Source organism: Nycticebus coucang, chromosome 9 (genome assembly GCF_027406575.1).
Source record: "Nycticebus coucang isolate mNycCou1 chromosome 9, mNycCou1.pri, whole genome shotgun sequence".
NCBI classification, from domain to species: Eukaryota; Metazoa; Chordata; class Mammalia; order Primates; family Lorisidae; genus Nycticebus; species Nycticebus coucang.
Window position 1 is genome coordinate 131302840 of NC_069788.1, and position 15934 is coordinate 131318773.

Sequence of the window (15934 nt, forward strand, 5' to 3'; positions counted from 1 at the left end):
TTTGGCTCTTTTAAAAGCAGCAAGAAAGTAAAGTCTGCCTAAAGCCTCCTTTCCTTCTCTTTCCCTGAAATTCAGACTTTGGCTCTCAGCTACCAAAGCCCGTGTAAATGCTAAAGGTAATTTCTGATTATAGGGTGTCCCTGCAGCTATACCTTCCTTGAGAGGGGAGTTGGTTTTACATTTTAAAACGCATTTTCTCAGTAATCAAACCTTGCCTCGGATAAACTGAGCGACAAGGGGACTTGTGTTCCACGACCGCAAATGGTGTTTGTGGGGGAGGGGTGTGAGTGTGACATTGCCCTGGCCGGGTAACCTGGCAAGGAAAGACCCCGCTGGTGCAATGAGAGCGCAGAGGCCGAAGGGCCTGGGGCCACGACGCGAAGTCTGCTTTGTAGAACTGAGAAGCGGGCAGAGCTGGGCGGCCACCCTGCCCAGCCCCGCGGCCGGGGAGGGAGAGGGAAGCGTGTATTCCTGAATCCAGAGCGGGAACATGCGATAGAGGCTTGGGACGCTGCAACCCAAGTCCTTTCTCAGCAGCGCCTCCCAAAGCCAGCTGCCGCCTTCCCCGGGAGATGGCAGAGAGTCCCCAGACCCGCGCTCAGCCGCGCCCCCAGCAGCTACACACGGACACGTGAGCTCAGCAGCGCGGCCCAGCTGTGCCTCAGCTGACCGCCTCTTGATTGGCTGAGCGCAGCGTGGCCCGGGGTGGGGACTGGCCGCCTGCGTCGCTCGCCATTGGCTGTCGGGGAACCCGCCTCCCCTCAGGTGAGGCGGGATCGCGGGAGCGCGCGCCCGCCCCATCCTCGCCTCCTCGCGCGCCCGAGCGCGCCTCCGCCCTTGCCCGCCCCCTACCGCTGCCTCAGCGCCTCAGAGCGCAGAGCTGCCCGGTGCTAGGGGACGCGAGGTTCGCCCTCGCCGCTGCTTCGGCCGGTGCGCGGGGCTGGGCCCTGACCAGCAGTCGGAGAGGAGGCTCGGAGCCGCCCCCGGACCCCTGCGATCGCCGCCGGCTCCTCCCGCGTCTGGGCTCGCGGGGGGCTTCCCGCCGGCACCCGGCCTCTGGACCAGCCCGCCTTCTCTGCCCGCGTGTGGGGGGAGCGGGCGCTTAGGCCGGAGCGAGCCTGGGGGCGCGGGCCGCGAAGGCGCCGCGGGGACCGATTCGCCATGGAGGGCGCCGGCGGTGCGAACGACAAGAAAAAGTAAGCGGGTCGCCGCGGCCGGGCGCCCCCGCCGGCGCCCCCACCGCCCGGGGCCGCGGGCCGCCTGGGGACTCGCGGGGGGCGGCCTTTTTGTTTCTCTTCTCCCTCCCTCCTCTCTCCTCCTCTCCCCCAGCCTCGCCGGCCCGGCTCCCCCGCTGTCCACGTCGCCATTTTGTCGTGGGGGGTGGGAGACGCCTCGAAAGTGCTTTCGGGGGCCGGGGTCTCCGCCGGCTCTGCCTCCCCGCGGCCGCCGGGGCCTCGCGCCGCCCGGACCCGGCCCGCTCCGGAGGGGACTTCACCGGCCCGAAAGCCCCGGGAAGAGCAAAGAGCCGCGGCCGTGTCGCCGCGGTCTGCACCCAGCTTCCGCCCTTCCCGCCCCCATCCTCTCCGCTTCCATCGAGGACGCGGCAGCGGCGGCGGACCCCGAGCTCCGGCCCCGGCTCCCTGCGGGCGCGGGGCCCGCGTTCCCCGCCGAGGCTCGCGTGCTCGGCGCCGGCTGGTCCCGCGGCGGTCGCCCCGGCGCGGGCGGCTCTGCCTTTGTGCTTTGGGGGATTTGCGCGGTGGCCTGGAGATGGTAACTTTTTAAGTTTGCACGTGCAGGTTTTGTTTCAATGGCCTGGAAAAACTTGCCTAGACTGGGAGTCCAAGACTAACGGAAATTTAGGGGAAATAGCGACATTTTAAAGAGAACTTAAGCCTGGGATACTCGCGTCCTCATCCCCACCTGTCACGACGGCGCAGACGTTATAAATCAATATGTGCCTCGTTCGTGCTGGAAATAATGTTAGTGAAAATGTAGCCGCTGGTTAAATTTAGACGGTTTTAATGAGATTGGGGGGGAAAGTATAGAGTCAGAACACATGAAATGCTGCAGTTGAAGTGTGGCACACTTTTTAGAACTCTGTCTCGTTTTCTTGAAGTATATATTAAGGGGAAACCTTCAACCTTCAGTATATGTCCAAAGTAAATACTCATTCTGTAAGAACTTAATGCAAATGTATGAGTCACCTTGAAGTTTGAATCTAAAGGGTACATTATGGAAGGATTAAGAATTTGAGTGGAACCAGTGGTATTAAGATTGGACCCCCAGCCCCCAAAGTTTTGTCCACATTGGCATTTTAACTTTTGAGAAAATCATTTTGGGAAATTGAAGATTAACAATACGAGTTCTGGTTAGTAGACTGGCTTTACTGTTAAGTCTTTCCATTCCTTCTGGGAGAGATTAACTTCTCTAATCAGTATCAGCAGAAGATAAACTTGTTTATAGTCTTGCTGTTTTTTGTGGATCCCTTATCTTGGTCCCTGTTAAATACAATATTACAGTTTCAGTTTGTATGCACCAGAGAAAGCACTTTATGAAATTCAAAAAGTGAGCAAACAGGTCTAGACTTAATTCGAGATTTACTAGGCATTAATTGCAGTTAATTTTGCAGACGTGATTACAGTGCTTTTGATGAAATGATGAGGCTGCTATATTGTGAACCCAAGGCAGATTACCTCTGTGTGGTGCCAGCTCTCTGTCCTTGTTGCATATTGAATCACACTTAATATGCACTGTGTTATACACCAGTCACTTCTTTTTTGTTGCAATGTTGTGCTTATTGCCATTCATGGGTTCAGAATATCAGAAGCAGCTTTAAAATGAATGAATTAGTTACTGTGCATCAACCCCCGTTTTGTGAGTTCTTAGATTTTCCTCGATTCTATGTTATTTTCAAAATTTTCTCATTGGAAAATTTAGCAACCTTGGATCAAATGGGTTCATATTTCTTAATATAGAGAGGTTTTAATACAACTTAATATAGAGAGGTTTAATATAACTGGAAAATTAAGTTAAACACTTAATCACTTGGCAGCTTTAAGATGCTGTTTTTTTTTTTTTGTAGAGACAGAGTCTCACTTTATTGCCCTTGGTAGAGTGCAGTGGCCTCAGACAGCTCACAGCAACTTCCAACTCCTGGGCTTAAGCCGTTCTCTTGCCTCAGCCTCCCAAGTAGCTGGGACTACAGGCACCCGCCACAACACCCAGCTATTTTTTTGTTGCAGTTTGGCCGGGGCTGGGTTTGAACCCGCCATCCTGGGTATATGGGGCCGGCGCCTTACCGACTGAGCGACAGGTGCCGCCCAAGATGCTGTTTATTAAAGATGACCTTTTCTAATTAAAGTTTTTTGGAAGATAACAGAGATTGGGAGGGGCAAGGATTTTTTTTTCCAATTTTTCCATTTTGAATGAACTCCCAGAGTTGTGGTAAGGAAAACAAATTTGTTTTTTTAAAAGAAGGTCTAGAAAACTCAAAACCAGAAGAATTGGAAGAAGTCAGAATAGAGAATGGGTGTGGTTGTAATAGATTTAACATAGGGCATTTCTTGTTGGTCCTTTAGTTATGGGGGTAGAATTATTCACTAGGACATACATATAGATTTTTACACTCAAAGGAGCTTCAGGAGGTTCATTGTTCGGTTTCAGACTTCAGGCCAGTCTCCTTCATATTTTCCAAAACAAATATCATTGAAGTAAAATTTCTGAAAATAGACATTTCTTAATTTCCTTCTTTCACTTTGGCTGTTAAAAGTCCAGAAGCTCTTTCAATTGCTAGTGAACTTACCTCATTATAATTTTGCTTTAGTTTTCCTTTTCTTTAAGGAAGTAGCATATCTGTTGGATAAAAGCATAGGATCCTTCCACTTGTGAGTTTGGGCAAATTACTGAATGCTTCCGAGCCTGTTTCCTCCTTTTGAAATGACGGTAATAGCAACTTTTTGAGCAGATATCATAAAGGTTAAAGGATATAGTACATGTAAAGCATTCAGCACTGTGTCTGGAAGAGGCACTTGGTTAGCCCTTTGTGTACTTGAAAATAGGTGTTGCCAGTTTAAAGTTCTAGTTTAAATTACTCCACAACACTTAAAGCACTTTTTTCAAGTCCTTTCAAATACTTTCCTTTGTTTATTATCTTCTGTCTTTTTTATGCATCTTTTTTATCTCCTAAAAATGAAACAACTTAACATTAGATCAGGGGTCCTCAAACTGAGGCCTACAGGCCACAGGAGGCAGTGTGATTGTGTGTATTTGTTCCCATTTTGTTTTTTTACTTCAAAATAAGATATGTGCAGTGTGCATAGGAATTTGTTCATAGTTTTTTTTTTTTTAACTATAGTCTGGCCCTCCAACGGTCTGAGGGACAGTGAACTGGCCCCCTGTTTAAAAAGTTCGAGGACTTGACTGTAAGAGTCGCAAGCACATACAGTATTCTATTTGTACTGTTCATTTCCACAAGGTAGGTGTAAGGCACTGAAGTCTCAGGATTGGAAGTAACTTAAAACATTTTTTTATCTTGATGCCAAAGTTTAAAGTAGACAATTTTATAAAAATTAATCTTTGTTAAAGATGATGAGTTGCTTAAATCCTCTCAGGAAAGTACCTACATGGTAGAAAACTAACCCTTGTTTATGAATTTCTCCCGGGTTGTTCAACCTGTGGCTTATGGGTTGGAATTTTTGAGGCCTATTTTACTTAACCTGTTGGTATTGGACGTTGTGGAAATTTTTTGATCGTCAGCTTTCATTAGTGTGTGTTTGTTTAATGCATGACCGAAGACAACTGCTTTTCCAATGTGTAGCAGAAGAAAAAAAGGGGTTGGACACCCCTGGACCATTGATTTCCATCCCAAGGCAGAGCTTCAGGCTGCTTTATTGTTCTGAGTTTTGTCCCTCCATTTGTATGACGTCTGTAGTGATGTAATCCTTTACACGTGTTAGCTGAACTCTGGGGGTGTCTTAGACTGCTGAGAGGGTTGCGGGTCATTCCTGTGACCCCTGCAAAGCACCTGGTGCAGTTTGGGAAATGTCCAACCTTTCTGTCTGTTAACATCCACTGTTTTTGTGGCTCTAGTGATGTGTGGGCTCAGGGTTTAGATCTTGTGGTTACATTTTATTGTTGTATATCAAGGATGGTGTCTAGGAGGCTGAGTGGGACTAGCCTCTTGATTGACTTTTTTCCTGAAGTACTCAAAATGCCATAGCTGATGGTGGTGAAATAAATTATTATGCACAGATGTTAAAGATTTGGGTGAAATTACTACGTTTTACGTTCATAGATGCTTTCTCTTAATATGGCTTTTAAAAATTTAGGTACTTGAAATAGTAAGTTCTTTTCTTATGTAAGATTGTTAACAGTATGTCTGTTTCTCATATAGGAGAAAATAATTAAATTTAAATGTGTTGCTGGATTATTTTCCTATCAAGAAATTGATTTTAATTTACAAGAAGGAAATTCTTGTGTGTGTGTGTGTTTTAACTTCAGGACTAGTTACCCAGCTTTTTGCTACTTGTGGGTGTATGTATCGCGTCTTTTCTACTTAACTCTAGAGTAGGTGTCCTCAAACTTTTTTAACAGGGGGCCAATTCACTGTCCCTCACTGTTGGAGGGCCGGACTATAGTTTAAAACAAAAAACTATGAACAAATTCCTATGCACACTGCACATACCTTATTTTAAAGTAAAAAACAAAATGGGAACAAGTACAATTTACACTGCTTCATGTGGCCCGCGAGCCGCAGTTTAAGGACGCCTGCTCTAGAGGGTTAGAAAGAGAATTTGAAACTAAGATAAGCCAATCTTCTTGCTGAATATTTTTGGTAGAAGTTTGGTGAGAATGTTTACATAAATTATAAATAAATTATAAAATAAGTTTGGAATTTTAAAAATCATTGTATCCCTCAGTTCCTTGGCACATCAAAGATGAACTGTTTTGCATATGCATCAAGTTTTATATGTTCATGTGTTCTGTAGTAACAATTTAACAAAATGTTAACTGTTTGCCAGACAAAATCCTTTCAGAAAAGTCCAATATGTGAAAGCTGAATTTATAAAAACAAAAATTAAGTGATTACCTCGTGACTTTTTTTCCATAGTTTTAGAAATGATAGAGTGATTGTGGGGTTTTTGTGTGTGTGTGTGTGTGTGTGGTAAAAAAACATTAACATAAAATTTCCCACCTTAACCATTTCTAAGTACAATATAGTAGTGTTTCGTGTATTCACATTGTTGTGCGACTCATCTCCAAAAGTTTTTCATTGAGCAAAACTGATACTAGACCCATGAAATAACTTTGAATTTCCCTTTCTCCCCAGTGCTCTTCATTCTGTTTTCGATTATGCAAATTTGACCACTCGGTACCTCTTATAAGTGGAATTGTAGCTTTGTCTTTTTGTGACTGGTTCCTGCATGTTGTTGTATGTGTGGAGTTTCCTTCCTTAAGACTGTGGTGTTCCATTGTACGCCTTACAGCCTTTGGTTTATCCATTCGTCCATCACTGGACACTGGGCTTGCTTCCATCTCTTGGCTGTTAACACTGTTATGAACATGGCTCTGCAAATGTCTCTTTGAAGCTTTCAGTTTGTTTGATACATATGTGAGAAGTGAAATTACCGGACCATATAGTAACTCTAGTTTTAGTTTTGGGAGGAACTACCATGTTGTTGTCCACAATCGTACCATTTTACATTCCCATCAGCACGAGCACTACTTTTCTGCACATCTTTCCCAACACTTGTTTTCTGCTTCAGCTTTAAACAAAATTTTATAGTAGCTATAGAACTGTCTTAAAGCTAACAACAAAGAACAGTTAGCCAGGGGAAGCTTTAACAAAAATGAGATTAAGTAGCTCTGAAATGAGAATTAAATTTTTCTAGTTACATGGAATGATTTGATCCGCCAATACTTTTCAGAAAAATACTTACTGTGCTATTGTTGATAAATCCCTATTTAATTAATAACTTCATTTTCAAAGACTTAAGATAATGGTTGAAATGTATTTTTATAAAAGACTATCTCCAAGATGTTACTTTTTAGCTGTTCTGGTGATTGCAAATGTCACTTAAAAGTTTTTCTTCATTGTAAAATTTCATTTGGTTATCATTTTGCCCATAAAGATTATTTCAAAGTATGAATCTGAAAATTTAGTGATGGAACATGGCTTGCTGTAGTTCTCTTTGTTGGCTGTAAAAGTCATGATCTATTTAGACAATTTAATAATGTCTTGCTAGTTAATGCTGCAGTTTTCACTCTTCAATGACAGGTCCTTTCTGTTTCCCCCTTTTTTCCTAATAGCTTGTGAGGATTTGTTTTTCCAACTAAAAAATACTATGGTAAAAATAAATATAAGGTTTAAAGTCTTTATAGGTTGGGATTTATTTCTATTCTTATGAATCTTTTCTTGAAAATTCAGATGCTAAATAAATTAAAGTGATTCCTACCCCCCTTTTTTCCATTATCAAATTGGATATGTGTTTCAGTAGTCAAAATCCCAAGTAGACTGAATTTGAAATTTTGTGATAAAAGAGGGAATACTGGCACATACGGTGAGCTCTTAATAAGTACTTGAATTAACAAATGAACCAATGAATGAATAATTGGATGAGTAAAGAAAAAGCAGAGATAGATTTTAAAGTTTTTAAAGGTTTTTTGGGGGGAGTTCTTATTGTCCACTCTTTTCCTAAGTTTCACTTTTCATAAGAATTTTTCTTATGAAAAATTGGGAATATCTTTTCTTATGAGCTTGGGAATACCTCGTGCTACTTTAGCACTTTCTTGAATCTTGAATTTCAATTTTTAGTCAACTTTTTGATATTTACAGTATCTATTATAACCAGCCTAGAAAACATATTTTGCTTATTAATGCAGCTTTGTAACATATACTTAGCCTTTTAAGTAACTCAGTACCCTTTCGGCTAGGCACCTGTGCTCAGTGGTTAGGGCCCTGGCCACAACCCAGACCAGGCCTGCTAAACAATGACAACTACAACAACAGCAAAATAGCTGGCATTGTAGTGGGCGCCTGTAGTCCCAGCTACTTGGGAGGCTGAGGAAAGAGAATCGCTTTAAGCCCTAGAGTTTGAGGTTGCTATGAGCTGTGATGCCATGGCACTGTACCAAGGGTGACATAGTGAGACTCTGTCTTAAAAAAAAAAAAGTTAGTGTCTTTCAATTCCATATATTCAGAACATTGAGTAAAAAAAAGTTTACTGAAAGAGGTATGTATGGCTTTGAAAAAGCTGCTGGTAAATGTGTGGACAGTATTATTTTTGTGCCCTTGTTCATTTTTAGCAAACATGTATCAAATATGTGTATATCTGTCTATCTCCAAGTTAACACCCCTTTAGAACCTGACTTCCAGAAATTTCATTATGTACCGTTGGATAAAATACTAACTAAACTTCCCTGTGCCTCACTTTTCTGTGTTCCCAGGATTGAACATGTATGTGTGTATGTGACTTAAACCAGTTATAACACATAATAAACCCAATATAAATCATAGCTGTTTATATCATTGAGCAGGTATTTGGTGTCGGTGATAAAACTATGATAGAAACAGCCTTCAAAAAATTTGTAGTCTACTTGGAACCAGTCACGGGACAAGTAGTTTTAAATACAATCTTAGTGTAACAGGCTGTGAACTAAGAAATTATAGTCTGGTTACAACCGTAAGGAATGTATCCAGTAGTTGAAATGTATTGTAATTTAGACATTCCAGAATCTCTTGATACATTTGAGATCTGGTCCTTTGGGTTTCTTAAGGACTGATGATAATACAGCGCTTCTCAGGGAATGTAAATCACACATGAGTGAATAGACACACACCCATGTTTATACCATCTATAAAAATAGAGTTTAAGATTGCCTCACTAATGCATTTAAAAAAAAAATTACACAAATAGTATCTATTCTCATTGTAAATTTTTTTTCTTTTTAGTTATCATGAGTACATAATAGTTGTATATAGGTATTTATAGGGTACATGTAATGTTTTGATACAGGCATACAATGTGAATTAAATCAAATCCGGGTAATTGGGGTAACTATCTCCTCAGGCATTTATCATTTTTTTGTTTTAAGAAAATTCTAATTCCACTCTTTAGTTATTTTAAAGTGTACCCTAACTTACAGTTGATGGTAGTGACTTTTTTGTGCTATCACATATTGTTCATTCTATCTAACTGTATTTTTGTAGTCATTACCCACCCCTCCTTGAGCCTCCCCACCCAGCTACCTTTCCCAGCCTCTGATAAACATCATTCTACTTTGTATCTCCATGAGATCAATTTTCTAAAAAATATTTATCTCTCACATATGAGTGAGAGTATGTGAGATTTATCTTTCTGTGCTTGGCTTATTTCACGTAACATGATGTTCTCCATGTTCCATCCAGGTTGTATGTAAGTGGCAGGATCTTGTTCTGTTTGTGGCTATGTAATATTCCTTTGTGTATGTGTACCACAATTTCTTTATCCATTCATCCCCTGAATGATGCCTAGATTGACTCCAGATCTTGGTTATTGTAAATAGTAGTGCAGTAAACATGGTAGTACAGACATTTTTTCAGACATACTGAGTTCCCCACCTTTGGATATATGTCCAGCAATGGGATTTTAAATTGTTAAACTATGGATAAGTATAGGGTAAAAAAGCAAAAGCCTCCTTCACCACTATCCTCACTACCAACATCTTCCTCAAAGTATCACTCTTACTAGTTTCATGTGGCTCTTGCAGACTCTTCTCACAGATTATGCCTAGTCCTGCGTGTATTATATACAATATTTCATTTAATCCCTTTTCCTTTAATATTTTATCTTGGTTATCTTTCATTGCTGGTTCAAGAACTACTTCATTCTCTTTAATTATAATATTCCTTAGCATAGATGTACCATAATTTATTTAATCGTTCCTGACTGGTGGACATTAAAGATTTTCCTAATGTACTGCTATTGTGAACAAGGCATAATGAATATCTCTGAATATATAAATATATTACCTTAAATATGCAAAATCCTAACAATACATATTATTATAATTAGGAAAATACAGAAAGTAACACTTAGAGATAACACTGTTAACATTTTCTTACTGTCGTTTATATGTGCTCATGCATGTGTTTTCATTAGCTAAAATAACACTACTTGGCTTGCTTTGCTATCCTCACTTACTATGAGCATTTCCTACACATAAGTGTTTTTAAATAGTATTTTAGTTACATACTATTCCCTTTATAGCTTACAGGCATTCTAGGAGCAGTATTTCTTAGTAGTTAAAAGCACTGGAGTTAGTACTGAGTGCCTGGGTTGGAATCTCAATTCTGATACTAACTAGCCAGTGTAACCTAACTTCTGTGCCTTGGTTTTCTTGTCTGTAACTGTCTCATAGCTAATAAACTTCTTAGAACAATGCAAATATATGTAAGGTAGTGTTTGCTGTTGTTATATTTGATATTATTAATAATTGCCTCCTGTTAGACAATTGTTTCTAAATATTTGTTGCTGTAAACTAAGGTAGAGATCTTCTTAGTTCATGAGGAGGAGTGCAAAGACTTTAAATATTAAGGTATTCTCTGGAAGAGCTGCGCAGGGACCCATGATCGGCACCCTCCCGGACCTCTGGAAGAGCTGGGCCCTGCCAGACCCCGGTAGGAGCTGTGAAGGGACCTACTACCCTGCCTGCTGGGCCTCCCCATGCCCTAACCAGGAACTCCGGGAGCTGCTCAACCCAATGTCCTCCCTCGTGTACCATCCCTGCCTCCACACTGCCCACTGGTCTGGCCAGGGACTCTGGTAGCTGCGTGCCCTCCGGAGCCCTCCCTGCCCCTGTGCAGAGCCCTTCTCTGGGCCAGAAACTGCTGGAGCCTTGGGCCCTCTGTGCCAAAGTCACTGGGCGCCAGTCACTCCCAGAACCCTGTGCAGCACCCCCTACCCTGTTGCTGGATCCCAGGGTGTCACACTCAGGAGCTGTTTCCACAACCGGAACTCCCTGGCTGGGGCAGCCCCAGAAGAGCTACACAGCGTCACTCCCTACAAAGATCTAGCAACAATAGAGCTATCCCCCCCAACCCCCCGGTCTAATCTCCAAGAGACACCACCCCAACTCTGAGGACAGCCAGAGGCAATGGTGAAAAACAATCATGAGACAAAATAAAAGGAAATACTTTGGCAATATGAATAATTAGAGTAGATCAACTCCCCCAAGGATCAATGGGGCAGACACAGCACAAGATCCCATGCACAAACAAATAGCTGAGATGTCAGAAATCGAATTCAGAATCTGGATAGCAAATAAGATCAAATTAGAATTCCAAGCAGTAACCCAAAAGATGTCACAAGAATTTAACGAATTCAAAGACCAAATGACCAAAGATTTTGACACATTCAGACAAGAAGTTGCAGCCCTCAAGGATCTGAGAAACACAGTAGAATCCCTCAGTAACAGAATAGAATAAGCAGAAGAAAGGATTTCTGACATTGAAGACGAAACTTTCGAACGCTCCCAAATGCTCAAAGACGAAGAGAAATGGAGGGCAAAAACAGATCACTCTCTCAGAGAGCTCTGGGATAATTCGAAGAAAACCAATATTCATCTTATAGGGATCCCCAAAAGTGATGAAGTGGCTTCACAAGGCACAGTCTCTTTTCCATGAGATTATGAATGAGAACTTTCCAGACATGCCAAGAGATTCTGAAATTCAGATAGCAGACAGTTTCAGAACTTCAACATGACTCAACCTGAATAAGACATCCCCCAGACACATCATAATCAATTTCACTAAAGTTAATATGAAGGAGAAAATTCTGAAAGCAGCCAGATGAAAGAAAACCATCACCTACACGGGGAAGAATATTAGAATAACTGCAGATCTCTCTGCTGAAACCTTTAAAGCTAGAAGAGGATGGTCATTGACTTTTAATCTCCTAAAACAAAATAACTTCCAACCCAGGATCCTATACCCAGCTAAACTGAGTTTCAATTATGATGGAGAAATTAAATACTTTATTTTTTAATTTTTTTAGAAATTAAATACTTTAATGACATTCACATGTTGAAGAAATTTGCTACAACTAACCAGCTTTCCAGGATATTCTCAGACCTATCCTCCATAAAGACCAGCATAATCCTCCACCACAAAAGTAAACCCACCCAGAAATTTTTTTTTTAATTTTTTTTTATTTTTAATTTCAACTTCCTTGTTCATTCTTCTTTGTTTGAAGTACCGTTTTTTATCTTCCTCTGGCGGTGTTCTTGATGTTAGTAGAGACGGGGTCTTACTCTGGCTCACATGCTGTTACATACAGGTCTCGAACCTCTGAGCTCAGGCAATCCACCCGCCTCGGCCTCCCACAGCGCTGGGACTACAAGTGTGAGCCACCACGCCTGGCCCCACCCAGAAATTTTTTATCAAATTCCAACTTCCACAGTTGCAAAAGGATTAAAAATGTCCACTGGACTCTTGAAAGCCTTATCAATATTCTCAATTAATGTGAATGATTTAAATTATCCTCTAAAGAGGCACAGGTTGGCTGACTGGATACAAAAACTCAAGCCAGGTATCTGCATACAAGAATCTCATCTTACATTAAAAGACAGATACAGACTCAAGGTGAAGAGATGGTCATCTATATTCCAGGCGAATGGAAAGCAGAAAAAAGCAGGCATTGCAATCCTATTCCCAGACGCAATAGGCTTTAAACCAACCAAAACAAGGAAGGATAAGTAAAGACACTTCATATTTTTAAAGTTAATACTCAATATGATGAGATTTCAATTATTAATATTTATGCATCCAACCAGAATGCACCTCAATTTATAAGAGAAACTCTAAGAGACATGAGCAACTTGATTTCATCCAATTCCATAGTAGCTGGAGATTTTAACACCCTTTAGCAGTGCTGGATAGATCCTCCAAAAAGAAGCTAAGCAAAGAAATCTTAGAATTAAACTTAACCATTCAATATCTAGACATAACAGACATCTACAGAACATTTCATCCCAACAAAACTGAGTATACATTCTTCTCATCAGCAAACGGAACACACTCCATAATCGACCACATCCTGGCCACATATCTAACCTCAGCAAATTTAATAAAATAGAAAGTATTCTTGCATCTTCTCACACCATCATGGAATAAAAGTTGAACTCAATAACAACAGGAATCTACATACCCATACAAGAACATGGCAGCTAAATAACCTTATGCTGAAGGATAGATGGGTTGTAGATGAGATTAAGAAGGAAATCACCAAATTTTCGGAACAAAACAACAATGAAGACACGAATTACCAGAACCTCTGGGATAATGCAAAGGCAGTCCTAAGGGGGAAATTTATAGCACTGCAAGCCTTTCTCAAGAAAACGGAAAGAGAAGAAGTTCTTAATGGGACATCTCAAGCAACTGGAGAAGGAAGAATATTCCAACCCCAAACCCAGCAGAAGAAAAGAAACAACCAAAATCAGAGCAGAATTAAATGAAATTGAAAACAAAAGAATTATACAACCCATCAATAAATCCAAAAGTTCATTTTTTAAAAGGTCAATAAAAATAAACTTTTGGCCAACCTAACCAGGAAAAAAAGTAAAATCTCTAATTTCATCAATCAGAAATAGTAAAGATACAATAACAACAGACCACTCAGAAATTAAAAAAATCCTTAACAAATATTATAAGAAACTCTACTCTCAGAAATATGAAAATCTGAAAGAAATCGACCAATACCTGGAAGTACACCTACCAAGACTTAGCCAGAACAAAGTGAAATGTTAAACAGGCGTATATCAAGTTCTGAAATAGCATCAACTATACAAAATCTCCCCAAAAAGAAAAGCCCAGGACCAGATGGCTTTACGTCAGAATTCTACCAAACCTTTAAAGAACTAGTACCTATATTACTAAACCTCTTCCAAAATATAGAAAAAGGAGTACTACCCAACACATTCTACAAAGCAAACATCACCTTGATCCCCAAACCGGGGAAAGACCCAACAAGAAAAGAAAATCTAGACCAATATCACTAATGAACATTGATGCAAAAATACTCAATAAGATCCTTACAAACAGAATCCAACAAAACACAAAAAAATTATACACCATGACCAAGTGGGATTTATCCCAGGGTCTCAAGGCTGGTTTAATATACGTAAATCTATAAATGTAATTCAGCACATAAACAAACTAAAAAATAAAGACCATATGATTCTCTCAATTGATGCAGAAGAAGCTTTTGATAATATCCAGCATCCCTTCATGATGAGAACACTTAAGAAAATTGGTATAGAAGGGACATTTCTTAAACTAATAGTCATCTACAGCAAACCCACAGCCAATATCGTATTGAATGGAGTTAAATTGAAATCATTTCCACTTAGATCAGGAACCAGGCAAGGTTGCCTATTGTCTTCATTGCTCTTTAACATTGTAATGGAAGTTTTAGCCATTGCAATTAGGGAAGAAAAGGCGTTCAAGGGTATCCACATAGGGTCAGAAGAGAGCAAACTTTCACTCTTGGCAGATGACATGATCGTACATCTGGAAAACACTAGGGATTCTACTACAAAACTTTTAGAAGTGATCAAGGAGTACAGCAATGTCTCAGGCTACAAAATCAACACCCATAAATCTGTAACCTTTATATATAGCAACAATAGCCAAACAGAAAAAACAGTCAAGGACTCTATTCCTTTCACAGTAGTGCCAAAGAAGATGAAATATTTGGGAGTTTATCTAACAAAGGACATGAAAGATCTCTATAAAGAGAGCTATGAAACTTTAAGAAAAGAATTAGCTGAAGATGTTAACAAATGGAAAAACATACCATGCTCATGGCTGGGAAGAATCAACATCGTTAAAATGTCTATACTACCCAAAGCAATGTATACTTTTAATGTAATTCCTATCAAAGCTCAATTGTCATATTTTAAAGATCTTGAAAAAATATTACTTCGTTTTATGTGGAATCAGTAAAAGCCTCGAATAGCCAAAACATTACTCAGAAATAAAAACAAAGCAGGAGGAATCACGCTACCAGACCTGAGACTGTACTACAAATCGATAGTGATCAAAACACCATGGTACTGGCACAAAAACAGAGAAGTAGATGTCTGGAACAGAATAGAGAACCAAGAGATGAATACAGCTACTTACCGTTACTTCATCTTTGACAAGCCAATTAAAAACATTCAGTGGGGAAAAGATTCCCTATTGGACAAATGGTGCTGTGTGAACTGGCTGGCAATGTGTAAAAGACTGAAACTGGACCCACGTCTTTCACCATTAACTAAGATAGACTCTCACTGGATAAAAGATTTAAACTTAAGACATGAAACTATAAAAATACTTGAAGAAAGTGCAGGGAAAACTCTTGAAGGAATCGACCATGGTGAATATTTTATGAGGAGGACTCCCCAGGCAATTGAAGCAGTATCAAAAATACATTACTGGCACCTGATCAAACTAAAAAGCTTCTGCACAGCCCAGAACATAGTAAGTAAAGGAAGCAGACAGCCCTCAGAATGGGAGAAAATATTTGTAGGTTATACCTCCGATAAAGGTTTAATAACCAGAATCCACAGAGAACTCAAACGTATTAGCAAGAAAAGAACAAGTGATCCCATCTCAGGATGGGCAAAGGACTTGAAGAGAAACTTCTCTGAAGAAGACAAATGCACGATCTACAGACATGAAAAAAAGCTTATCATCCTTAATCATCAGAGAAATGCAAATCAAAACTACTTTGAGATATCACCTAACCCCAGTAAGAGTAGCCCACATAACAAAATCCCAAAACCAGAGTTGTTGGCATGGATGTGGAGAAAAGGGCACACTTCTACACTGCTGGTGGGAATGCCCACTAATACGTTCCTTCTGGAAGGAGGTTTGGAGAATACTTAGAGACCTAAAAATAGACCTGCCATTCCA

The 15934-nt window shown here is 40.7% G+C and overlaps 1 protein-coding gene across 4 annotated transcripts in view; it reads left to right on the plus strand.

Moving 5' to 3' along the window:
* The first annotated feature begins 821 nt into the window (after positions 1 to 821).
* HIF1A (hypoxia inducible factor 1 subunit alpha) overlaps positions 822 to 15934 on the plus strand; it is a 48413-nt gene continuing 33300 nt past the window's right edge. For 2 of the 4 annotated variants that reach the window (XM_053603179.1, XM_053603178.1), the window contains exon 1: positions 822 to 1196. In XM_053603179.1, the coding sequence (XP_053459154.1) occupies positions 1162 to 1196 (35 nt within the window). In that variant the 5' untranslated portion in view covers positions 822 to 1161. The remainder of the gene's footprint in view (positions 1197 to 15934) is intronic. The other 2 variants (XM_053603176.1, XM_053603177.1) reach the window with 1 other exon arrangement.